The 27,975-nt window shown below is 41.5% G+C and overlaps 1 protein-coding gene across 2 annotated transcripts in view; it reads right to left on the minus strand.

Annotated features, from left to right (window-relative positions):
• The window catches only part of LOC136838806 (activating signal cointegrator 1 complex subunit 2), a 151,419-nt gene that overhangs the window by 70,553 nt on the left and 52,891 nt on the right, over nt 1-27,975 (minus strand). For both annotated transcript variants that reach the window (XM_067104397.1, XM_067104398.1), the window contains 2 exons: nt 25,196-25,384; nt 1,954-2,086 (listed from right to left, as the gene is read on the minus strand). In XM_067104397.1, the coding sequence (XP_066960498.1) occupies nt 1,954-2,086; nt 25,196-25,384 (322 nt within the window). The remainder of the gene's footprint in view (nt 1-1,953; nt 2,087-25,195; nt 25,385-27,975) is intronic.

Raw genomic sequence — 27,975 nt, forward strand, 5'->3', positions numbered from 1 at the left:
ATATCAGCAAGGACAACATCTGAGATGCCAGGTAACTTCCCCCTTGTATATCTGAACATTTTTTTCCAATTAAAAATGAACACTTTTATATTTTACTACTTACATCAGGAAGAATTTAGTACTGTCTAGTGATTAATATATTCAACATATTTCTTGGCAATTTATTACTTTTCAAATACCATATTATCACCAGAAGTGATGTTCAATATGGAGTAAATATTATTTCTATACATATTAGTTTATCTCTGTATGGCTATTCTTCCCTTTTTTCTTTAAACAGACTTCTCTACAAATACTGGTGCCATAAAAGTTCTACTTAACAGAATGAATATGAACTACAGGATAAGAGCATAACAGCAGAGATGGACCAACAGAGAATGTAACCTCTAAAGATGTCATGAAAAGATAAAAGACCTTCAAGATTAACAAGCAATTTGTTACAAGCAGCTGCTCATGATGTACAAAAAACATGTCAATAAATACTGGAAGGTGCTTAAGCAAGGATGCGAAAAGTATTTAAAAATGATAATCATCACTTTTGGTTTAAGCTATAAAGATGAACAACAGAGTATGACTTCATAATGAGGCAATTACAGAAGTGCCATGGGACAAAGAAAAGATTATACCACATACAGGATGTATGGATCTTTGGGAATCATTCAGCAGGGCACCAAGACAAGCAATAAGATGGTCAATATGATAGCATAGGGTTACAGCGACCTCACTGAGGTATATCAGATGAATTTATGATAGATACTGATGTCCATCAAGGAACGATTGCTGTTCAGTATCAGAAAACGTACAGAAATCTCAAAGACTGAGATGGTTTGGGCATGGAATGAGAAGGGTTGAGGAGCAGAATCATGTAAAAGGGTAAAAAATCAAGACCTAAGACCAGATAAGACAAAATAATTTTTTAAAAATACAGTATTTTTAATGCCTCCTGATGATCTACTAGGATACCTCAGTTATCCTTAGTTTTCAATTATCTGCCATTTGTTAGTATCAAACATTTAGACAGCATGGACTTCACTGTACAAGTACCATCCCACTTACAACCAAGCTTGGTTCCAACCAAGCGGTTCTAAGTCAAAATGGAAGTAAGTCGCACCCTAGGAATTGGCCGACATACTGGGTAGGGCATAATATCAAACCTTTGCCATATAAAGTACCTACATAGTACTGTAATGTAATATACAATCATTATTTCAATCTTTTTACCATAATGTACTTCTACTGATATATTTTAATAAAATTTATGTAATGTATATAGTATTACGCAAAGGTAGGCATTGAGTTAAAGTGGATGATGCTGCTGATAGGGCAGGGTAACTCAAAATGATGCTGCCTGAGTGATGAGAGAGCTCTCCCGAGATAAAGTGTTGCCAAGTAACTCAATGGTAAACTTATACTGTGTGTACTCATGCATCAGTCTGCCCAGCCCCGCTGCCGGAAGTACGGTTTTAAGTGCAAGTGGTTGTATGTCAAGCAGGTTGTAAGTCGGATGGTACTTGTATTTCAGTGCAGACTTATCTTTAACCCAAATACTGTATTCCCCACCCCCACACAAATTTATGTGAAAAGTCTTCATAAGATGACACATACAAACAGTACTCCATTATAGTGGGGAAATTTTCAAAACAGAAAGTGACGCAGGGTTAAAGACAGACCTAGTCTATCTAATGCCAAAGCAGCCAACCATCCACAAATGATGAAAGGTAAGTCATATTTCTGATGATTAATTTTCTATATGGCACAATTTATTTTCCTTCCAGAGGATGGAAATACTCATTGAAAAAATATGCAGTTCCATATTTTTAAAGTTTACTGTACCATTCAAAAATTGTCTAAAATGAGAAACTCCCATAATCAATCTAAAGTTTCAGACATACACAAAAACCTTAAAATTCAAATTCAATTTCAGGGGTAGGGTAAAAATGAAAGAAAGCTCACCTTGAAAAACTCTAAATCCTCTTTAATGGGATAAACTGAACAATAGTCAGCAATAAAAGTTTTGTCTCCAATACAAGTAGACATCATGTGCATGAATTTTTCAACACACTCTCCTACCAGAGAAGGGCCAGCTCTAAAATAGAAACAACAGACACAACAATTACATTCATGATGTGGAATAATGTTTTATATAATCTTCCACAGTACATAATGGTTACCATCAATTATCAAAATTCTGCAGAGGTAAAAGTATTTTACATGTTACTCAAAAATATCATATAATAATAATAATAATAATAATAATAATAATAATAATAATAATAATAATAATAATAATAATAATAATAATAATAATAATAATAATAGTATGAGATAATATTCAAAATGAGAAAACACTAACATGGAGCATGCCTTAAGGGGCACGCCAACCGCTGAATTTCGAGGAATTATCGAATTTTGGTTATTAACAGTTTTCAACTGCTTTGTCTAAATAAACATATCCTGAAGTATTAATGCTAAGAAAATTGTTTAGATTGGTTTCCTGACAATTTTGTTCATTGCTTGTATGGCACTGTGAATGATAAATTGTAAAAGAACTTGCAAAAAGGCTGTATGATCAATTCTGGATAAGTGCAAGCCAGTTATAGACTGTTTTGGACTGTTTTACGTGTAAATAAATGCCTTGAAGCGTTACTGCTAAAAAAAAAGTTTAGACTGGTTCATGGACATTTTTGTTCATCGATTGTATAGACACTGTGAACAACAAATTGTAAAAATACATGTAAAAAAGTGCCAAAATAACTTGTAAAAAAATACTTGTCACCCACTAAAATATCCCATTCTCTCTAGTGGTAGCATCATAGAGAAAATGGGTTACGATAATAGTTATAACTCGCTCAAGATGTCCTGATTGTTTCAAAATTCTCTTGAAAGTCCAAAAGATTTTTTGTTTTCCTGTTTTCTCAAAACTTACTTTTTTCAAAACAAAATGCTTCTTTCTCCAAGAAGATTAAACCAAATTCACTTAAACTTTTACAAAATTCAATTACACTTTACAGAGTTCAGCATAACTATGTATCTTGATTTTGTCGTCAGAAAAATAATTTTTGAGTGCAACTTATTTTTTTGCTTATTTTGAAAAAGTGACATCATGAAGTTTTCCAACTGCAAAAAAAGAGGTCGAATTTCTAAATTTCCCCATGAGAGAATTTTCATTATTAGTTGTAGAACAGGTGGTAAAAATTTGAAGCAAATCCCTTAAATCATATGGTAGAAACAGTCATTTACTTCATAATGGGACCTTATGGCGTCGGCACTCCCCTTAAAAGCCATAAACTAACACAGTAAACCTACATACAGTAAAGGCTATCATGTGAAAAAAGAAAAAATAAATATAACTTTCATAAAATTAATTTTTTCAAACATACGCACTTCTTACACCTACCTAAATTTGTGGTTGTGGGTCCACAAGTTTCCCAACATGCCATTCTCTATTAAAAGAAAATGGTAGCAGATAGGTAGGTGCAAACAGGTAGGTCAGCCCTTACAACCTCTGCCCAACAGATGAACCAACACAGGTAAACATTTTTCATGTGGAAGCATAGTGTTGCAAGATAAGTGGGGCACAAAGAAGGCAGCTTTACATTACAAGTATTGGATCTGCCTGATGAAGCAACATTTGTTCCACAAAAAAATATTTTAATGATAAAATAAAGTTTGTTCATACTTACCTGGCAGATATATATATAGCTGTAATCTCCGAAGCCCGACAGAATTTCAAAATTCGCGGCACACGCAGTGGCCGATTAGGTGGTTAGTACACATTCCCGCCGCTGGGAGGCGGGCATCAGGAACCATTCCCATTTTCTATTCAGATTTTCTAATGCCACTGTCTCCTGAGGGGAGGAGGGAGGGCAATATGAATATATATATCTGCCAGGTAAGTATGAACAAACTTTATTTTATCATTAAAATATCATTTTGTTCATGAGACTTACCTGTCAGATATATATATATATATAGCTGAATACCACCTTTGGAGGGGGGTAGAAACAGCCAAGAATTAGGGAAAACAAATTTAAAGGTAAAATTATTTTGGTTCCTTACCTGATAGCATAGCTGACTGCGTGGTTACTGTCACCCTAGTCTGCTTCTGCTTTTCTAGAGACCCCAGCGAGGTAGTGACCTATAAAGCTGGCGACTGCTAGATGATCTGTCAACGGGGGCGTGACCACAATGTGACTAGAACATAGACCATACAACAAGGACAAAAGAGCATACCAACCACCTAACCAACACTAAGACATTAGTCTGCAATGGATTGGGAAGACTGTCTCCATCAATCGACCCAACAACCATAAAAACACAATTAAAAAACCCTTCCTAAGCAGGATTAAAGTATAGGAGCAGAGCTACCCCCTGACCCCAAGGTTGTTGAAGCAGCAATGTATGGTCCCAGCGAAAAGCAATTTTCGTATGCTACCTTAACATCTCTCAAGTAGTGTGAGGCAAACACCGAATCGCTTCGCCAAAATGTGGCACTGAGAATGTCACTGAGTGCCATATTTTTCTGGAACGCCATGGAGGTAGCGACCGCCCTCACCTCGTGGGCGTTGACTCTCAACAACTTGAAGTTGGAGTTGTCACAACAAGAATGGGCCTCCTTGATGACATTCCTAATGAAGAATGCCAGTGCATTCTTCGACATGGGATTAACTGGCTGCCTCACAGAACACCGTAAGTTATCCGAGCGACCACGAATGTCCTGAGTTCTTTTAAGGTAATACTTGAGAGCTCTAACAGGACACAGAACTCTCTCAGGTTCCTGTCCAATAAGGTCCGTCAAACCTTTAATTTAAAAAAATCTAGGCCAAGGGTTAGAAGGCCTTTCATTCTTAGCCAAGAACGTAGGGGTTAAAGAGCAGACGGCATTGTGTCCCTTGAAGCCCACATGACGGTTGATAGCCTGAACTTCGCTCACTCTCTTCCCCGTCGCCAGAGCAGTGAGGAAGACCGTCTTCCTAGTAACATCCCTAAAAGATGCAGATTGGAGAGGCTCAAAAGGACTGGACATTAAAAACTTGAGCACAACGTCCAAATTCCAAGTAGGAGGAATTGGCCGAGGAACCTTAGACGTCTCGAAAGACCTCAAGAGATCGTGGAGGTCCTTATTGTCAGACAAATCCAGTCCTCTGTGTCTGAAAACAGAAGAAAGCATGCTCCGATAACCTTTGATTGTCGGAACTGCCAACTTGAGTTTTTCTCTCAAATAAAGGAGGAAATCAGCGATCTGGCTCACAGTGGTCGAGGAAGAGGAAATTCCCTTCTTGCTGCACCAACTCCTAAAGGTTGCCCACTTCGCTTGATAAACTCTGATAGAGGAAGCTCTTCTGGCTCTAGCGATGGCCCGTGCCACTGCCAGAAAAGCCCCTCGCTCTGACCAATTTTTCGATAGTCTGAATGCAGTCAGGTTCAGAGCGGGAGGTTTTGATGATATCTCATGAAGTGGGGTTGTCTGAGCAGATCTGTTCTCATAGGTAGGGTCCTCGGAACGTCTACCAACCAGATGAGAATCTCCGAGAACCAGTGGTTCGAAGGCCAAAACGGGCGATGAGAGTCAACCTTGTTCCTTGTGAGGCCGAGAACTTGCGAATCACTTCTCCCAGAATCTTGAACGGGGGGAAAGGCATATACGTCCATCCCCGTCCAATCCCAGAGAAGAGCGTCTATCGCCACTGCCCCCGGGTCGAGTACAGGGGAGCAGTAGAGGGGGAGCCTCGCCGTTCTTGAGGTCGCGAAGAGATCCACAAGAGGGCGACCCCAAAGTTTCCAGAGATCTTGGCAAACCTCCTGATGAAGGGTCCATTCCGTCGGCAGAAGTTGATGGCGCCGACTGAGCAGGTCTGCTCGAACATTTTCGACCCCTGCAACAAATCTTGAAATGTTGCGAGCATGAGCCCAAAGGAGAATCTCTCTTGCAAGGCCGAACAGGGAACGAGAGTGTGTTCCGCCTTGTTTCTTGAGGTAAGCCAACGCCGTAGTGTTGTCCGAGTTCACTTGAACAACACGATCGGAAACTTGGACCTCGAAGAATTGGAGGGCTAAGAAGATCGCCGCCAACTCTTTGATGTTGATGTGCCAGGACACCTGTTCCCCTTTCCAGGTTCCTGACACTTCTTTTCCCCCCAGTGTTGCCCCCCAACCCGCTGATGATGCGTCGGAAAACAACACTAGGTCGGGGCTCAGAAGCTTGAGGGAGATCCCTTTTCCCAACTTCACAGGATCGAGCCACCACTTCAGGCACTTCTTTATGGAAGGAAGGATCCTCAATTCCTCTTCCAAGTCTTCCTTGTTTTGCCAGTTCTCCAATAGAAAGAACTGAAGAGGCCTGAGATGCAGTCTTCCCAGAGAAACAAACTTCTCCAGCGAGGAAATGGTCCCCAGCAGACTCATCCATTCCTTTACCGAGCATGTTTCCTTCTCCAAGAAGACCGAGACTTTTTCGCAACACTGAAACTGCCGTTCTTGCGATGGAGACGCTAGAAAAGCCGCTGAATTCATCTGAATCCCCAGATAAACAATGGACTGTGAGCGGATCAGCTGCGACTTTTCCGCATTGGCGGGATCAGCTGCGACTTTTCCGCATTGACTAGAAGTCCCAGGGACTTCACGAGTTCCAGAGTTAACTGAAGGTCCTCCAGACACCTTTGTTTTGACGACGCATGAATCAACCAGTCGTCCAGGTAAAGAGAGATCCTGACGCCCGAGAGGTGCAACCACATCGCTACGTTCTTCATAAGAAGCGTAAACACCCTCGGGGCTGTGCTGAGTCCAAAGCAGAGAGCCCTGAACTGGTAAGTCTTGCCCCCAAGACAAACCGGAGATACTTCATCGAACGCGGATGAATAGGAACGTGGAAGTAGGCATCTTGGAGATCCAATGATACCATCCAATCCCCGGGACGAAGGGCTCCTAGTATTGACTGAGACGTCTCCATCTTGAGCTTGTCCTTCAGGACAAAGTCGTTCAGCCTGCTGACGTCCAAGACGGGTCTCCAACCTCCTGAATGCTTCGGGACTAGAAACAGTCTGTTGTAAAATCCCGAGGATTTTGTGTCTAAGACCTGCTCCACTGCTCTCTTCTCGAGCATCTGTTCGAGAAGTTCGAACAGAATTTTCTGCTTGGCAGGATGGTAATGTGGAGACAGATCTCTGGGGGTTGGAGACAAAGGAGGAAGAGTCAGAAAAGGAATTAGGTAGCCTCTCTCTACTACAGTGAACCCTCGTTTATCGCGGTAGATAGGTTCCAGAACTGGCCGCGATAGCTGAAAATCCGCGAAGTAGGGACACCATATTTACAGTATTTATTTAACATGTATTCAGACTTTTAAAACCCTCCCTTTACATAGTACTGTTAACAAACCACCCTTTACAGTAATGTACAGATATCTACAATACGTACATACAGTACACAGGCACAAATGATAAGCAATAAAACAGTAAGTGAACATAAAAAAATAGAAAGATTGTATGGTGCGTACTGTACAATTGTACAGTATTTTACTCACCACGATAGAGTTGGAAGTTACAATAAAGCCCTCCTCGTATGTACTGTTAACAAACCACCCTTTAATGTACAGAACACTTAATGCATGTACAGTCCCCTAATCTAAAACAGGCACTAATATTAAAATGTTAGAATATTAAAGTATATAAAGAAATAAAGATTGTTACTGTACCCACCATGAAAGAAGTTGAAGAAAAACTTGAATGATGATGGCGATGAATTTGCTGCACAGTAGAAATGATGATGATGAAGCTGATGATGTCTTCTACTGTGCAGCCAATGATTGTATTTTACGTCTCTTCAGACTGAGGTGTCTTTTCCTGGGACACCTCTTCAACTTCTTCCTGGGACACTTCTTCAATTTCTTCCGAAGGCATAGTAGCAGGAGGAACTGGCTCTTTTTGCGAGGCTGGAAGAACATTGTGATTGGAAGTTGCTGCCGCTGCTTTTTTTTCGATCGAAGAGCATCCTGTAGGGAGTCATGTCTTCATCGATTTTGTCGCAGAACTGCAGAGAACGAACCATATCCTCGTCCCATTCTTGTGACAATTCTTTCAGCTCCTTCGCTAGGTTGCAGAGCTTGGCAAGCCGTTCTAATGTTAAGCCTGTTTCTTCGACAACTTCTTGGGTCTCTTCCTGTGGTTCATTTTCTTCCTCACTGGCTGATTTTGTCAGGTCTTCGAGGTCTGCGTCAGTTAGCGGCTGGGAATGGCAGTCCAACAACTCGTCATCGTCTTCCGTCGTCATGTCGCCAAACCCGTCACCTCCAATTATCGCAGCCAACTGCACAGATTTCCGTACTGCAGAGTGTTGAATCTCGGCAGGCGTAAATCCTCATCGTCGTAAACAATCTCGACCACAACTTCCTCCAGCTCGCGTTAACGGTAGCAGGTTTCATTTCTTGCAGTGCCTTCTGGATGTTCTGAAGGCACGTGGCAATTGTGTACTGCCGCCAGTATGCCTTCAAATTGAATGTTTCATCCTCATCTTCTTGGCGGTATCCACACACGCAACGAGGTCCGCCAAGGTATTCTTCGTGGTAGAGGGCCTTGAACGCCCTGATAACCCCTGGTCCATCGGTTGAATTAAGGACGTTGTGTTGGGTGGCAGGAACTCAACCTGAATGCCCTCATGCGAAAGGTCAGTCGCGTGTCCACCAGCGTTATCCAACAGGAGAAGGATCTTAAATGGCAAGCCCTTCTCTAAGAGAAATTTACTGACTTGTGGATAAAACACTGGTGGAACCAGTTGGAGGTCAGCATCTTCAGTAATCCATGCTTTTGGATTATGCATCCAATACACGGGAAGGAGATTCTTATTTTTATTTTTCAAAGCACGAGGGTTTTTCGACTTATAAATAAGCCCTGGCTTTAGCAAAAATCCCGCAGCATTGCCACACATCACGAGGGTAACATGATCTTTGAATGCTTTAAAGCCAGAGGCTTTGGCTTCTTCTTTGAACAGGAAAGTTCGTGATGGCATTCTCTTCCAAAACAAACCCGTCTCGTCCATATTAAAGACTTGTTCGGGCTTGTATCCACCTTCAGCGATAATATTCTTGAACGTCTCATTCACGTAAGTTTCAGCAGCGACCGTGTCAGTGGAAGCAGCCTCGCCATGCAGGGAAACGCTTTTCAGGCCGAAGCGTTTCTGAAACTTGGTGAACCATCCTTTGCTGGCGGTAAAACGTCGTGTCTGAGGCTGGGAATCAGTGGATGTCCCTGCTTGAGGTTCATCTACATCATCTTCGTCGTCTTCCTCTTCTTCTTCAGCGTGGTCGCCATCATCTTGAGGTTCCTTTGCTGCGAAATTCTCATACAACCTCAAAGCCTTGGTTCGGATGGTGTTCGTATCCAAGGCTATTTTCTTCTTCCGGCAGTCAGCAATCCAGATTGACAAAGCACCTTCCACACGGACGATCGTTTTATTATGAGCCGTAACAACTCGCTTTGCTGACTTGCTAAAGGTGATGGCAGCCGTCTTCCTAATCTTCGCCTCATCCTTCTTGATGTAGCGAACGGTGGATTCGTTCACTCTAAAATGGCGGGCCACGGCCGCGTAACTTCTCCCTTCCTTCAACATATCGAGAAGTGTCACCTTCTCAGCAATCGTCATCATTTTCCGTTGGCGTTTAGGCTCAGTACCAGCCTTAGCAGAAGCAGAACGCTTGGGAGCCATTGTAGGGGTTAAACAAAGTTAAAAAAAGTTCAACTTCAAACACACACTGTCACACACAGCACTGGTAATGTAAACAGCATCTATCTACCGAGAGAGCGGGAAACGAAGTGGCCGCGAGAAGATGCTGCGGGTCAGAGACAAGGCAAGCTGCTGCGGGTCGGAGAAACGGTCAAAACACCAATCACAGGCGAGATTACAAAACTTGGGAGCTGATTCGTCATCTATCACCAATGGAACCAATCACAGCCTATCTTACATGCTAGTTTCAAATTCAAATATACTTTACGCTATTTTATGCTTTTTTTGTTGTAGTAGTGTAGGTTTATTCGAGATGTGATTTTTGCAACAAACAATATTATTGGATGCAGTACAAAAGATTCATGGAAAAGATGCACATTCATTACATTTGTATTTTATAATTAGTATATATGTAGCCATCAGCAGCCTTACACCATTCAAATATGACAATGTCAGACTGCATCTGATTAGCGTTTCATGTTCAGTTTAATTTTACTAGTACTATAATGAATTATCGTATGATCACATTCTCTTTTTGTTTAATTTCATTTTGTACTGAATTATATGTCAATGCAATGAACCAACAGTACTAGCAGATATTAATAATTATTAATGGAATTAATGAAATATTTGGGTCTTCATATATCGCGACTATTTTTGAAATTTCCGGAAAATCCGCTATATATTTTCTCTTATAATATACATACGTAATGGAAAAAATCCGCGAAGTCGTGAATCCGCGATAGTCGAACCGCGAAGTAGCGAGGGTTCACTGTACTTGAAGGGACCAAGCGTCTGCCCCTCTCTCTCTCCAGGCTTGGGCAAAATGAAGAAGCCTGGCTCCTACTGGTGTCTGGAGGTGAAAGGAGTCACTTGCCACCTCTCTTGGAGGCGACTTTGCCTCTGGGGAAACCTCTCCCTCGAGGCGCGGATTTCGAGAAGCTCCCCAAGGAAGCTCCTCCACGAAAGGGCTGCTTCTTCTTAGCCTGCTGTGGAAAAGAAGAGGACGATGATGGAGCTGAGGGACGCATAGAAGACCTGGAAAGGAGGTCTTGAGTCGCCTTCTCTTGAAGGCTGGCAGCGATATCTTTAACCAAGGTCTGGGGAAAGAGATGGCTTGAGAAAGGAGCGAACTGTAGCTCTCCCTTCTGTGTAGGGGAAACCGACTTCGCCGAGAAAGAGCAAAACAATGCCCTCTTCTTTAAAAGGGCCGACGAAAACTGCGAAGCAAGTTCTTCAGAGCCATCCCTGACGGCCTTGTCCATGCACCGCAGTACACTGGACAGCTCCCCCAGACTAATGGAACTCGGGCTAGTAGCCTTCGTGTGCAAAACTCCCAGACACCAGTCCAAGAAGTTAAAGACTTCCACAGTCCTAAAGAGTCCTTTAAGATGGTGGTCTATTTCCGTAAGAGTCCAAGAAACCTTAGAAGAGGACAAATGAGATCTTCTGGAGGCGTCAACAAGACTCGCAAAGTCCCCTTGAGAAGTCGAGGGAACTGTCAAGCCAATATCTTCACCTGTCTCATACCACATGCCTGCTTTGCCGGACAAACGTGAAGGAGGCAAAGCGAAAGAAGACTTTCCTTGGTTTTTTCTCGTAGTCATCCAGTCCTGAACCTTCTTGAATGCCCTCTTGGTAGAGAAGGACTTCTTCATCTTAAGAAAACCAGGAGTTCTTCTCGCTTGAGACGAAGCCAACTGTGAAGGGGGAGAGCGAGGAGCTGAAGCTTGAAAAGTATCAGGAAACAGATCCTTAAACAAAACAGTCAGAGTCTGATAATCAGTAGAAGAAGAAGCTTGTTTCTCTTCGTCCGAAGGCTCTGACGGAAGGGGTTCTTCTTCCTCCGCTGGAGGGTCAAGAGAGCGAGGAGGAAGGAGACCCGACTCGCCCCGATCGTAAAGCGGGACCTGTCGTATTTAGAAGAAGTCGTGGCTAAATCCTGAAGAACGACAGAAGTCGAAGCGGGAAGTTGAGCATCAAGAAGCACTGCAGGCGTGGTGTCAACGAAAGAAGGGCGTGAAGATATAACATGAGGCGAGCGAGGAGCGTCCTGGCTGGGAGCGCGCGCAGCTCCAAGGCTGGATGCGGAAAGAGCTTCACGTTGTGGCGCGCGCGAAGCGTTCTGGTTGGGAGCGCGCCAAGACTCAAGGCGAGGCGCGCGAGAAACGTGAGGAGCGCGCGAAGCGCGAGACACGCGCTCCTGGCGCGTATTGAGAGAAACGTCCAACTCTTCAAATCGGGGAAGACAAGAAGGAAGCTCCTTTATACCTTCTTTAGGTGAAAGACGAGAAGCTTCATGCGATCTAGCAGACGAAGACGACGAAGCAGGAGACGAAGGAGAAGGCCTGGACTTCTTAACAGGCAGATGCAGATCCTTATGACGAGGCCTGTCCTTTCTACGGTCCATGAGAGTATCCAGCTGCTGTTGCAAGCCCAACAAAATCTGACGTGTTGGAGAAACAGCTCTCTCAGGAGAAGGGCTGAACCTGCGAGAAGGAGAGGGGAGAAGGGATGTCTTCTTCTTTCTCACCGGTGAATAAGCAACAGCCCTTGCCTTAGCACGACTGGGGGGTCGAGCAGCGTCATCATCCGTTGCACAACGAAACTTCTTCCGCTGAGGAACATCCCCGAAACTTTCAGGGGAAGAGCACAAAACGTCTAGAGGAAGAGGACGTGAAACGTCCTCTCCTCTCAAGCTTCTCTTAAGAGGGCGAGAGTCCAACCGAGAGCTCCAACCCCGACGTGGGGAGGACGTGTCGGAGGACGAGAAGCAATCCTTATGGATACGTGCCCGTGCACGATCCCTGGCAGCCTGGGTAGGGTCATCAGGACCTGCCGAAGGGACGTCAGATCGGTGGGAAGTCCCCGTAACCTTCATGCGGCTTTCGACATGCCCCCTCCCTGTATCCTGGGAGTTCGGCAGAGGTCCAGGCCTAGAAGCATTATAGGGCCGATCTGACGCCCCCTCCACAACACTAGGGGCATTAACACAAACAACACTTTGCGCTTGCAGGGCATTCACTTTGTTTTCACGAGCGCGAATTGACTCTAAAACGAGAGCCAAGGTATTATTCTCTGCAGCAACAACCTCAGGGCCCGAAGGCAACACTACACGGGTTAGGACTAAAAACTACAGGGTTACTAACATGAGAAATCCCTGACTGTCCGTCTACAGAAGCACTCCTGGAGGAAGACCTCCTCAACCTATCACGCCCCAATTTGCGCATATAGGATTCATACTTCTTCCACTCCCCTTCAGATAATCCCTCACATTCACTACAACGATTATCCATAGAACATTCCATACCCCTGCATTTCATACATAAAGTGTGAGGATCTACAGAAGCCTTCGATAGCCTCACCTTACAATCACCCAAGCTACAGACACGATAACTAGAGGAAGACATCTTAGTTAAAGAAAAGTCAAAAGCAAAATCAAAAACGGTCCAGAAAAGCGTATGCCAAGTCACAGATCCAAGTCGAAACCAAAAAACAACCAAAATACTTAAGTGACAACAAATTTCGAAATCCAAATGGCGGGGGAACTGACAACAGGTGTTGACAGTCCGGCAACACAGAAAATCTGAATAGAAAATGGGAATGGTTCCTGATGCCCGCCTCCCAGCGGCGGGAATGTGTACTAACCACCTAATCGGCCACTGCGTGTGCCGCGAATTTTGAAATTCTGTCGGACTTCGGAGATTACAGCTATATATATATATCTGACAGGTAAGTCTCATGAACAAATCTATTTTTTTCCATAATTATAATTGTCCAAAGTACAATTTAGGTGGAATTTGTTGAAATGCAGAACCCCTCAGTACATTAGCAGTGGCTGACCCATTGTTAAGAACTCTTTAAAATTTAGTGAACGATAGATTCTCTGGCACTGCAGGGAAATCAGGGAGTTGTGATATGCCAACAGAAAGCCTGTGATAAGTAGCTTACTGAACTGTTCTGTATCATGTCCAGTCCATACTTCTTCTACGTGTCTGTTAAACCCTGGGGACTTGCAAACTTTTGGAAAATTTGGTCAAGGGATATAATTCCCGTAATGTTAAAACAATAGCAAATAATCTTCAATATCCATGCATTGCAGAATGCCACATGAGGTATGAAACTGTTAGGATAAGGATGATGATAAATCCAAAGGTTCTGGAACCCCTTCTGATGCAGGGACTTTGACTTTGCGTCCTGCTATTATTACTGGCCCCATCAAGAAAGAATCTGACAACATGCAAGTTCCTTTCAAATATAATTCCCAAGCATACTCGTAGATTATCACTTTCAATTGCCAGCCTTTAAAACCAAGTGCACATTGCATTTAAGAACATAAGAACAAGAGAAATAATCTGCACTTATTCCCAATCAGAAAAATTTCTGTAAAATCTCTGAACCAATTACAATACTTAAGTCAGTAGGAAATTCCATTTTTGGTGCTTCCTCACTGATGTGCTTCATTGATATAAAAAGCATGCTTGTAAATTTTCAAGAGTCCTAAGTTATTGAAGGCAAGAACAAAAGTCTCTAACATGTTAACCCTCTAACGCCAAGCCTCTATTTACAAAAACGTCTCCCGTATGCCAGCGGCGTTCGGGAGTTAGCGCCGAAGCGGAAAAATAGTTTTTTTCAAAAAATCACAGCACGCTTAGTTTTTAAGATTATGAGTTCATTTTTGGCTCCTTTTTTTTTCTCATTGCCTGAAGTTTAGTATGCAACCATCAGAAATGAAAAAAAATATCATTACCATATATAAATATTGAAATATATGAGTGCAAAAAAAATTTTCATATATAATTTTATACAAATCGCGCTGTGAGCAAAACGGTTAAAGCTAACGGGTTATTTTTTTTTCTTTGTATTGTACACTAAATTGCAATGATTTTGGTATATAACAAATTGTAAAACAATCAAAGCAACACAGAGAAAATATTATCACAAAATGATGCATGAATCCGTAATGCGCGGACGTAAAAAAATGTTTTTTTCAAAAATTCACCATAAATCGAAATATTGTGCTAGAGACTTCCCGTTTATTGAAAAATGAAGCTAATTGATTGAATATTACTAGACTGTAAGTGTTTTAGCTTACAATTGCAGTTTTCGACCATTTCGGTCGAGTTAAAGTTGACCGAAAGTCAAATTTTTTCTATTTATCGTGATTTATATGAAAATATTTCAAAACTGATAGAAGCTACAACCACGAGTTAATTTCTGTTGTATTGTACATGAAATTGCGCACATTTTCATATATAAAAGTTTATGTAACAACTAATATAAAACGGTGCAAACATTACGACAACGTGACGAAAGAATTTCTGAGATGTTCGCCGAAAGTTAGCGCAAGAGCGTAAGGAAAATGTTTTTTCAAAAATTCACCATAAATCGAAATATTGTGCTAGAGACTTCCAGTTTGTTGCAAAATGAAGGTACATGATTGAATATTACTAGAATGTAAGAGTTTTAGCTTACAATTGCGTTTTTCGACCATTTCGGTCGAGTTAAAGTTGACCAAAGGTTGAAATTTTGGCAGTTATCGTGATTTATGTGAAAATATTTCAAAACTGGTAAAAGCTACAACCATGAGCTATTTTCTGTTGTATTCTACATGAAATTGCACACATTTTCATATATAAAAGTTTATGTAATGACTAATGTAAAACGATGCAAACATTACGACAACGTGACGAAAGAATTTCTGAGATGTTCAGCGAGTTACGTTTATTGCGCAGAGACGTAAGGAAAAAGTTTTTTTCAGAAATTCACCATAAATCGAAATATTGTGCTAGAGACTTCCAGTTTGTTGCAAAATGAAGGTACATGATTGAATAGTACTAGAATGTAAGAGTTTTAGCTTATAATTGCGTTTTTTTTACCATTTCGGTCGAGTTAAAGTTGACCGAAGGTTGAAATTTTGGCAGTTATCGTGATTTATATGAAAATATTTCAAAACTGATAAAAAGCTAAAACCATGAGTTATTTTCTGTTGTATTCTACATGAAATTGTGCACATTTCCATATATAAAACTTTATGTAACGACTAATATAAAACGGTCCAAACGTTACGACAACGTGACGAAAGAATTTCTGGCACGGACGTAAGGAAAAAGTTTTTTTCAAAAATTCACCATAAATCTAAATATTGTGCTAGAGATTTCCAATTTGTTGCAAAATGAAGGTAAATGATTGGATATTACTAGAATGTAAGAGTTTTAGCTTACAATTGCGTTTTTTTACCATTTCGGTCGAGTCAAAGTTGACCGAAGGTTGAAATTTTGGCAGTTATCGTGGTTTATATGAAAATATTTCCAAACTGATAAAAGCTACAACCATGGGTTGTATTTTGCTGTATTTTACATGAAATTTCGCACATTTTCATATATAAAACTTTATGTAATGGCTAATATAGAACAGTGCAAAAATTACGACAAAATGACGAAAGAATTTCTGAAATTTTCGGCAGAGTTTACATGGGCGTAAGGAAAAAGTTTTTTCAAAAATTCACCATAAATCGAAATATTGTGCTAGAGACTTCCAATTTGTTGCAAAATGAAGGTAAATGATTGAATATTACTAGAATGTAAGAGTTTTAGCTTACAACTGCGTTTTTCGACCATTTCGGTCGAGTCAAAGTTGACCGAAGGTTGAAATTTTTTGTAGTCGACGTACGGTACGTCCACTCGGCACCCAACAGACAATTTTAGTCGACGTATGATACGTCCAGTCGGCGTTTAAGGGTTAAAGAAGATTATATGTGTTATGAGTAGCATCCAAGATAGGTGGCATTGAGAACGATCCAAAGTTTTATTTCTTTGTAAAGTTTGAGCCTTAACAACTCTGCTGCAAAAGAAAGCCCAACAAACATCTAATCCTTATTATGCATTAACTTGTCTGAAAGAGCCTTAACTACCAACTCTCTCTGAAGACACAGATGCTCAAAGAAAGACAATTTTCATTTTCAATGTCAAATTAGAAAGCAAAGCCTGATCCTAAGGCTCATAGGGGGATTACTGTGATTCTTAGGGACTAAAGAGATACAGTACTAAATGCAAGGCTTTGTCAACTTCACAGAAACCTCTTTTCAAATTGTGGTTTAAGACCCTCACTCTTTCAAAACAAACCCAATTATTTTTAGATGGTATAAATCTGTGGTAGTATAATTTTCAGACATGTTCCCAAAGAAGAGAAGTTCCAACTTGCACATGTCTGTGTATGAATCAAGATCCTTCAGTAGTCTCAAGGTGGACAGTGGTCATCATTAGCAAGTCTGGTGCATGTTTAACAACTGCAATTTGTTCCCCAACAAATCTGATCATATCTTTCATATACTGTAATCTTTACAATAGTGAGGAAGATGCACTGCAATGAGGAAATTACAGAGGAATAAGACCACTTGAACATGTTATGAAAATACTGGAAAATGTGCTGGAGGAAAGGCTGAGAAAAATGATCAAAACTGTTACCTGTCCATCTGGCTTCATGCCAGAGATATCCAACACATGTACTGTAGTCTTTATTATGAGGCTACTACATGATTATACCACAAATTTCAGGATCATGAACAGATTGATATGACAAAAAATTCAGTGGGTACAAAGGCACCTGGAACTAGAAGGACTTGTTATGCTAGTGATGTTACTATACAGTACCCTAACACATTTACAGTGAAGACACTGGCATTGTATCAGAAGAATTTGAGAAAAATGCTGGTGTCTGTCAAAGATCTGTGCTAAAGCCTTTATTGCTTATCACAATAATGGAAAAATGGTTCAGAGTTTGATCTCTCCTTCCAAGAGTTTGAGTCTTTGCAACACTGTTAGCTGCAAAAGAAAGATCAATCAACTTCTAGTTCTTAGCATGTGCCAGCTTGTCTGAAAGGGCATTCACCTTACTGTTTGACTGATTATGAAATTTAGGTCTTGAAGCCCAAGCACCAGAACCCATCAGGATTATTCAGCGCTGTAATGAAGGTGAAATATATAAATTAATGATATGACTTATAATGAATAGGTGAATGATGCCATACTAGTAAAATTCAGCGTTAATATATGAAGGCAAAAAATGAAGAATTATGTTAGATAGGACCAACAAAAAATAAGTATATTTTAAACTTTTATATTCAAAATATGTACTTAGTATAAGTATAAGAATAAACATGATTAAAATCTTTATTAAATATACTGAAGTCATGTCAATAAAATAACCAGATTCTTTCAGATAACCCATAAAGGTTATCTACCTCAACATCATCATTTAAAATTTCTAAAATAGTCGTCCCCACTAGTAAGTACTTTGCCCTAAGGCGATTAAATTCAGGACAGTGCACCAGCATGTGCTCAATGGATAGCTGACCACCACAGTGAGCACAAATTGGGGCACTGGCTCCCTCTAAAATATAGCTATGAGTGAGGCTGGTATGGCCAATCCTAAGCCGTGTTAGGATGATCTCAAACTTTCTGTTACAATTACAACCCGAACTCCAAAAATCAATACTTTTTCTAATGTTTCTGTACTTCCTATTTGTGGATAAAATGGGGAACTCCATCTCTGCTGCCATTTTGTACGAATGTATCGTCTGAAAACGGACGCATATCCAAATGTGGCACCTTATTAGTTAAGAAATCACATCTTGCAGCACCCTTTGCTTTACTATCAGCCAATTCATTCCATTCTAGACCAGTGTGCCCAGGAATCCAACAAAACTTTACTGATTTGTGGCGAACAGAAAGATAAAAAAGCCATTCCTGGGCCTTTTGAATTAAGGGATGGGTAGGGTTAAACTTTAGGGCTTCTAAAACACTCCTTGAGTCACTATATATTACTGTGGATTTAAATTTCTTATCAGATGCAAGATTTAAAGCATCAACTATGGCTGTTGCTTCAGCAGTGAATATGGATGAGGAGTCTGATAACTTTTTTTATATATGATTCACCCTTACACACCACTGCACATCCTACTCCATCTTCTGATTTTGATCCGTCAGTATAGATTTTCCTGTCATTTATATGCCTCTCATCATGCTCCAAAAACTTGTTCCTGACTTCTTCTTCTGGATGATCTTTCTTCTTTGTCTCTTTAATGCAGACATCTACTGCTGGAATAAATCACGGGGGGATAGCAAGATGTTTAACTTGTAGGATCTTCTGTGTTTTTGTTCATTCATCCTCCAGTTCACCCAGCCGTCTGATTTGAAATGGTATTGAAGATCTAGATCCAAAAAGTTTTGAGTCACACTGTTTCAAGATCTCAAAAGAAGGATTCTCCTTTGAGCTTTTCAGCGGCATGGTGTGTCTCAGACTTAGCTCATGCCTCCTTAAGTCCAGTGGTAGCTGATGGGAGCCTACATAAATACTTTCAATGGGCGAAGTTCTAAAAGCTCCAGTGCAGATCCTTAGCCCCATACAGGCAGTCCGCGGTTTACGACGGGGGTTCCGTTTTTATGCCGTGTCGTAAACTGAAAATCGTTGTAAACCGAAAAATTGTCAAAAATCGTCAAAAATCCTAAGAAAACCTTACTTTTAATGCTTTGGGTGTATTGAAAATGATGTATTACTGTATTTTCATATCATTTTCATGACTAAACGCATTTTTTGTGATAAAACTATTAAAATACTCAGGTATAAGCATTTTCAGAGGGTTTTTCTTGTGTTTAAACTATCAAAATAGGCAATTCTAAGCGTTTTTAGAGGGGTTTTAAGTATTCGTGGATTTTAGCTATTCACGGGGGGGTGCGGTACACATCCCCCGCGAATACAGGGGGTTTACTGTATGCTTAAAAACCAAACTAAGCAGTGACCTATGGCCCTTGATAGTAGAGGGAGAAAACTTCCTGACAGTCCTCAGGAAAAGCAAAAAATCGGCAATCTGGCTTATAGAGGTCTCAGATGATATGTTATTGTGGCTGCACCATCTTCTGAAAACTGTCCACTTGGACTGGTAGAGCCTGCTAGAAGATCGTCTGCACCTAGCAATAGCTTCTGCACCCTGCCTTGAAAATCCTTTCGCTCTGACGAGGCTCCTGACAGTCTGTAGCCTGTCAGGGCCAGAGTGGACAATCCATGGTGGAACCTGAAGAAGTGGGGTTGTCTGAGCAGTGACTGTTTTTGTGGAAGAAGCCTTGGAAGTCCACTAACAGTCACAGCAGATCCGGAAACCGTTCCTTCCTGGGTCAGAACGAAGTAACTAGGATCACTGAGACGTTCTGATGAGATGAGAACTTGTTGATCACCTCCCTGACCAACCCGAAAGGCGGAAACACATGTACAGTAAACCCCCCGTATTCATGGGGGATGCGTACCGCACTCCCCTGCGAATAGCTAAAATCCACGAATAATTAGAACCCCTCTAAAAACACTTAGAACTGTCTATTTTGATAAACACAAAAAAACCCTCAGAAAATATGCTTATACTTGAGTATTTTAATAGTTTTATCACAAAAAGTGTGTTTAGTCATGAAAATGATATGAAAATACAGTAATTAGTGAATATTTCTCAGTGAAAAACACCGTGAATGGGCGAATTTTCTGCAAATAATGGGTAGACACATTCCACAGAGAAATCTGCGAATACGTGAGTCCGCGAATACAGGGGGTTTACTGTACAACCAATCCATAAGCATGGTATCCGTCACCCATGGAAGAGGGTCCAAGACTGGGGAGCAAAAGAGAAGCAGACGGTGGTTCCTTGACATCGCGAAGAGGTCCACTGTTGGTTTGCCCCATAGCTTCCACAGATCGTTGCATACAAGGGAGTCCATGGTCCACTCGATTAGCAGGACTTGATTGCAATGGCTCAATTCGTCTGCTAGGACGTTCATTCTCCTCTGAACGAAGCGAGTGATAATCTTCACCTGGTTCTGCTCTGCTCAGAGAAGATCTTTCACTGTCTCGTAGAGGGTGAAGGAGTGGGTGCCCCCTTGTTTGCGGACATATGACAGAGCTGTGTTGCCTGCAGACACTGCTACTACCTTGCTGGAGACAAGCGGAGAGAAGGCCTGGAGGCCCAGGTGAATAGTCTTCAGCCCCTTGACATGGATGTGGAGAGTCCTCTGATCTACTGACCACATCCCTGAGACCTTTCGACTCCCTAAAAGCGTTCCCCAACCTAGATCTGAAGCGTGGAAATAAAAGTCTAGGTCGGGGTTCAGGGGCAGAAGGGACTTCCCTTCTCATCCCTGAGACCTTTCGACTCCCTAAAAGGGTTCCCCAACCTAGATCTGAAGCGTCGAAATAAAAGTCTAGGTCGGGGTTCAGGGGCAGAAGGGACTTCCCTTCTCGAAGTCTTTCTGTGGACAACCACCAACAAAGGTCCATCTTGATCTCTGAAAAGATGGGGAAGACAAAGGAGTCTGGCTGAGATTTCCTGCTCCAGTTCACTTTCAGGTAAAACTGAAGCAGCCTCATCTGAAGCCTGCCCAACTTCACAAATGGTTCCATGGAGGCCAAAGTCCCCAGCAGACTCATCCACTGAACCACTGAGAAAGTTCTGAGAGATAGGAACTCCCAGACAGTCTGGAGACAGGAGTCGATCCTTTTGGGGGAGAGAAAAACCCAAAAAGTCAACAAATCCAAAATCATCCCTAAATAGGGAATCTAAGTCAGAATTATTTGAGATTTCTGGAAGTTGATTAAAATGCCCAACTCCTGTGTCAGGCAAAGAGACTTCTTGAAGTCCTCCTCGCACTCCTCCTCCAAAGGAGAGCGGAGAAGTCAGTCTTCGAGATAGAGGCATATGTTTATGTCAAGAAGATGAAGCCATTTTCCAAGAGGTGCAAGAATCCGAGGGAACACTTGTGGGGCTGTGGACAGGCCAAAGCAAAAGGCTCGAAACTAGAGAACCTTGCCCTGAAAGACAAATCGCAGGAACTTTCTGAAGTCTGGATGTATAGGAACATGAAAATAAGCATCCTGCATATCCAGAGTGACCATCTAGTCGCCCTGATGGAGAGAGGACATGACTGATTGGTTGGTCTCCATGTGAAACTTGGCAATTCAGGGCGCTGACATCCAGAACCGGTCTCCAGCCCCCCGATGACTTGGCGACCATGAAGAGATGGTTGTAGAGCCTTTACGAGTTGTGATCCAATACCTCCTCTACTGCCCCTTTGCGAATAGGAACTCGACCTCCTGAGAAAGGGGAGAAAACTTCTCGGAGTCTGCCGAGTACGCTGTCAAGATGATCGGTGACTTGGATAAAGGAGGATTCTCTTTGAGAGGGATAGAATAGCCTTCCCTCAACATTTGGACTACCCAAGGTTCAACCCTCTTCGGCTCCATTCCTCCCAAAAGAGGTGCAGCCTGGCTCCTACTGGGGCGCAAAGGACTAGATTTTTATTTCTTGACGGCTGGTTTGAATGAAGATTTCTTGATAGATCTAAAGGAGGGACGCAGATTGGCCCAAGGTCTAGGGTGAAGCTAGATCTTCCTCCTCGAAAAGGCTGAGGTTGCAGAGGCGAGAAAGACTTGGTTGCGACTGTGAGAGCTTCTTTCGGGTGCTTAGTACAGGCAGTCCCCAGTTATTGGAGGGTTCGGTTATCAGCGATCCAGTTTTATGGCGCCTGTCTAGTGACGAAAATCAGCAATTTTCAGTGCCAATATGCACCAATTTCCACTTATCAGCCCTGATAATTGGGTATTCGTGCTGATACATACCAATAATTGCCGATTTTCGGTTATCGGCGCTGGTAATTGTCGATTTTCTCTTATCGTCATGTCGTAGGAACGGATCCCCTGCCGATAACTGGGAATTGCCTATAGAATGAGCCAGAAGATAGGTAGTGGATTTCTTCTGTAAGTCCAACAGAATTCCCTTAACTGTGTCTTGGGGGAAAAGATGGGATCTGTCCAAAGGAGAAAACTAGAAGCCCAACTTCTGCATTGTGGTAACCCCCTTTCATGACAAAGGAGCACCACAGCTCTTGTTTCTTCAAAATCCCCATTGAAAAAAAGGAGGCAAGCTCAAAAGAACCATCTCTGACTGCCTTGTCAGCACATGACAATACCCCCAATCAGTTAGAAGCAAAATCTTCTGCCAGAACTGGACAATCCTCGATTTTCCTTGTAAAGCCCCCACGGTCCAGTCGAGGAAGCTAAGAATTTCCAAAACTTTAAATCTTAGCTGAGGCGAACACAGAACAACGTGTTGCATCAACCAACCCGGAGAAGTCCCCTTGGGAGGAGGCAGAAACTCCCAAGGAGGGAGCTGCTCCTGTGGAACAAAAGTGATACCTCCTCTTGAGAAGCTTAAGAGGAGGGAAAGATATGGTAGCTTTACCTTGATCCCTCTTCATGGCCAGCCACTCATCTACTTCCTGAAGGACTTTCTTCGAGAAAGAGGAAAGAACCAACATTGGGAGGTAAGCGCTCTCAGATGTCTGTTTCATCTTGAGGAAGGTTGAGGCTGGAGAATCAGGAGGGGCAGGTTCGAAAAAATCTGGGCGATTAGTCAGGAAAAACCTCAGTAAGGAAGAATCAGCTCATGAAAGAGCAACATCTAGTTCAGCATCTTCATCATCAGAAGAGATGGGACAAAGACATGTCCTTACTCTTAGAGACTGCTGTTTGGTTCTTCAAAAACCCCATGAGCTCCTCCAGTTGAAGCTTAATCGGGGCTAAAGATGAATCCCCCTGAGCCAATGAAAGAGGAAGAGGCGCAGAACACTCCACAGCTGGCGCCAAGCGCCCAGATGTTGCCACCGAATGCTCCACAGCTGGCGCAGAGCGCCCAGATGTTGGCATCAAATGGTCAGGTGTGGAAGTCTGAAGAGTCAAAGCAGGCACCAAGCATTCCGAAGGAGAGGGGTGCTCAGAGGTGAGAAAGAGTTAGCAGCAGGTGGAAGGTGCTTACTCGGAGCATCTGAGCGCTTGGGAATCAAAACAGGGTGCTCCAGACATGAGCAGAAGCAGTGGCAGAAGGTGGAACAGCGAAACTACAGGAGGGCTGAGAGCTAACACTGGCCTCCTTGTGCCTCTTGGCAGGAGGCGGGGAGCTGTCCGCATTGGCAGAGTGCCTTTTCAAAGGCCAAGAAACAGAAGCACAGCGCCACTGTCACTTCGATTCACACTAGAAGAGACGCCTTTCCAGTGGCATTCTGTCGCAGCCTGGGAATGGGTAGCAGGCTCGACGGAGGGGAGGGACTGTCCTTGGGCAAATCCCACCAGCCCGGAGTGGGACAGGGACTTTTGTCTAGGAACACCGGTGGGACAGGCAGCCACCTCCTCAACATGCACAACACTGACACTTTGCACAACACTGACACTCGGAACCCTGGAAGATGCTTTCTCCACACAGGCTCTGAAAGAAGTACCTAACTCCATTACAGTGTTGGCCAAAAACTCAAATTTTTGGTTGAACCTCGATTCAAGACTGGCAATAGCGTCAAGATTATAAGCACGGAAACCTGGTAAAGGAGTATACGGTAAAGGAGTAAGAGTGCTTAGGATAGGAGATATAACAGGAATATGAGAAGAAACAGCGCTATCTTCTACCACACTAGGTAAAGGAACAGTCTCTAAACTAGCCCTACTTTTGGCTCTCAGGGCCACCTTCCTTTTCATATCTCTGTCAAGTTTGTCCAGATGGGGCTTCAAAACCTTCCACTTTTTATCATCCCAATCCTGACATTCTGGACAAGTAAGCTCTTTAGTGCATTCCTGGCCCCTACATTTGACACACTTAGTTTTGTAACCCTCAATGCAATAATGAATGCTTGAAGAGCTGGAGTCAGACATCTTGAAATAATGTTAGAAATAAAGTTAACCACAGCTAATGACATAACTTATCTTAAAGGCCACCACAAATAAGAGAATATTTCACCAAAATACAGGAACAAATATCCAAAAAGATGCAGCAATGACTGCACAAAACCACCAATGTTAGTCGGGAGCCAGCAGAAAAAGAATTGAAGCTCTCTGCTAAGTTGTACCTGTCAGTCCCGAATGTGGGCGGGGCCTTGCCACCTACACAAAAGATGGTATTGCCACTGCAAAATCTGAATTTTTCTTTTTTTTAGACTGCCGTGGTAGAAGCTAGTAGCTATATAATTACTTGGTAAGTCACTTATATAAAAATATAAACATCAAGGAAGACTACTGTACACACCAGTACACAAACTCAATTGGGGCAGGAAAGATTTTTGGGGTCTATATTATTTTTTGTATTCCTGTACTATGTGTTATCTCTGAAATTAGGAAAGATTTTTGGGGTCTATTTAATTTTTTGTATTCCTGTACTATGTGTTATCTCTGAAATTACTGCATTATGTGTTATCTCTGATATTACATCATGAATAGTACAGGACCCTGTAGTAAATACTTTTGTTCACTTCAAACCTAGCTGTCCAACTCCATCCACTACATACTGCTTTAAACTTTCATCTCTCACTGAAGAATAAATGTGACTGCAATTTTGTCAGACTTTATGGTAATGAGTTTTATCAAGGAATATCTTTAGTGGAAATTCTGTAATGCTTAAACTTACGTATCTCCCAGAAGAGGCTCAAAACAAATGTGCTGAACAATAAGACGGAAAATTTTCAAGGCAAACAACCTTGTTATTTCTATCTTTTCTATAAGTTTTGTGATCCATAGCTGCAGTTCAGGTTCATCTGCCTGTTCATTCAAGATTTCCATCATCATGGGAATAGTTCTTTCGTAGCAAGCACATAATCTGAAAATACAGAAGTAACATATAATGCACATCTACTAGAAGAATTCTGCATATATCACATTAATTAAAGTAACCAGTTAAATTCTTGTTATATCAATATGACTGAACATAAAGTAAAAAAAAAATATGCTAAAAGATCTTCACCTGAACCTCAAATCATTTTAGAATAGTGAAATTTCTAGTTCTAATCACCTATAACACAACTTTCAGTTTTTCTAAATCCTAGACTATTGTTTAAGTCACAGAAAGTGCAGAATATGGCTTTAAATACAAAACAGTGGCTCATCTAAGCTTCAATTTTCAGAAAGCTGGTACAAAATAAACCTTGTATAGTCTTGGAGTAATTTAGCGTGGGAACTAACCTTGACAATGCCTTAGTCATTAAATTTCTCCAGAGTAATATATTTCCATTTCAATATAATCCCATTCAATTCCACAAATTTATTTTTACCATACTTCTTTGGTTGTAATAGAGCTTATGGAATTTCTATTTACAGTTAGTCATAACTTTTCTAGCATTTTTTTAATATTTCATCCTTATTAGGCAAAAACAAATTTTCCACACATTCAACCATTTAGTCCAAACCTTTTATGAAAATTTTTTCATCACCATCTTACAAAATTAATACAATGCATTGAAAACTTATGATAAAATTTTACTAATTGCACCTCTTCAATACTTATACTAGATGACACTACCAAACTAGCAGGGAATGAAACCTTGGTTAAGATAGAGCAAGTAGGTATTTCCTCCACTCATTCACCTACCATCAGTTAACTACATTGTTACCATTTCCTCCACTTGCACATCGGTGCGGAGATATAAGCTAACTTTAACAGTAAGTAAGATTCATCCCAAACAAATAAATCTCTTATAAACCTACTTTGCATTTATGCCTCCATACAGTAAACCACCCATATTCGTGTTCTCACAATTCGAGGACTCACCTATTCGCGGATTTCTCTATGGAATGTATAGACACAATATTCGCCGAAAACTCACCCATTTGTGGTATTTTTCACTAAGAAATATTCACTAATTACTGTATTTTCATATTTTCATGACTAAATGCACTTTTTGTGATAAAACTATTAAAATACTCAGGTAAAAGCATTTTTTGAGGCTTTTTTGTGTTTGAACTATCAAAATAGGCAGCTCTAACTGTTTTTAGAGGGTTTTAAGTATTCAGGGATTTTAGCTATTCACAGGGGGGTGCGGTACGCATCCCCCATGAATACGGGGGGTTTACTGTATACACAAATCTTTTCATGCCTTAAGAGTCATTAGTTCATCTGGACTGGAACCCCCGAGGGAGAGGACCATTAGACTGTTCTACAGGGGCCACATGAACACTAGGTACAAGAAAGACAAGGCAGCCCTGAAGAACATCATCGGCGCCCATGTAAAACCTACCGGTGCAGACAAAAAAGTCGACCTTATGATCTACTATACAAGGATTGGAGACTGCCCATTACCTCATGAGGAACAGTCCCCTACCAAATATCATGCCCCGAGAATGGATGCTGCCATTCGTACTTCAGCATGACTATAACTTGACTCTCCAAAAGGATCGCCATTCACCTACACGAAGGGGTGGTATACCAACACTGCATGAGGGAACACAGCAGTGTCTCCAAACACCAGCAGATCATGAGGATCACAAATATCCTAGATGGTGACAATGACCATTGCCACCTCTGATATAAGAAGGCCCTCGCCATCCTCCGATGGGAACCGTCGCTAAACGTAAACAGAAGACCATTCTTCTCCCTTCCACCATCAGGAGAAAAGCAAGTTGACCTCTGGGATAGCAATTCAGCCACCTGCTACTTTAGGCAGCACGACCTATGACCAAAACTCCCAAGACCTAGCACCAACCAATCAGCAACTACGTCAGTCAGCCAGACTCTCCCAGATGAGTCATTCTGCTCCCAGCCAATAGGAGGAGGAACCCCCCTCCAACTTCGACAACCAATAAAATATTGCCAAAAATTTCTGTAAGCCTGCTTGGGGGTATAAATATGGCATAGATATTATCATTATTATTATTATTATTACTAAGTTTAAATGGAATCTTAAAAGATAATACATTGCTTTGAATTGAAATAGCAAACCTACAAGAAATTCAATGCCAAACAATAACTAGTAATACTGTACTGTACTTTAAATTATTATTATTATTATTAAGATAGTTTAACCAGACCAATGAGCTGACTATCAGCTCTCATAGGGCTGGCCCGAAGGATTAGGATGAAATACCAAGTCTAGGCCATAGGCCTAGAACTGGGACTAAATAGGTCATTCGCGTGATGATGAATGAATGAAAATGAAATTTAAAAGAAAAAACTGTATAATGAACATGCTTTTACAGTGAAACACACGTATACTATAAATACATTTGCTCGTTTCCATACATACAAAAAAAAATTAAAGATTAAAAAGAATAAAATAAAATTTCAAAAAAATTAAAAATCAAAATTCAGAATTACAATTTTTTTTTCCTTTTATTCATTAAACACCGTACAGGCTTCTGTATTTTCATTACTTACCTGGTTTTATATTTTGTCTATTAAGTTACACTTCTTCAAGA

Source organism: Macrobrachium rosenbergii, chromosome 5, assembly GCF_040412425.1.
Source record: "Macrobrachium rosenbergii isolate ZJJX-2024 chromosome 5, ASM4041242v1, whole genome shotgun sequence".
Classification (NCBI taxonomy): domain Eukaryota; kingdom Metazoa; phylum Arthropoda; class Malacostraca; order Decapoda; family Palaemonidae; genus Macrobrachium; species Macrobrachium rosenbergii.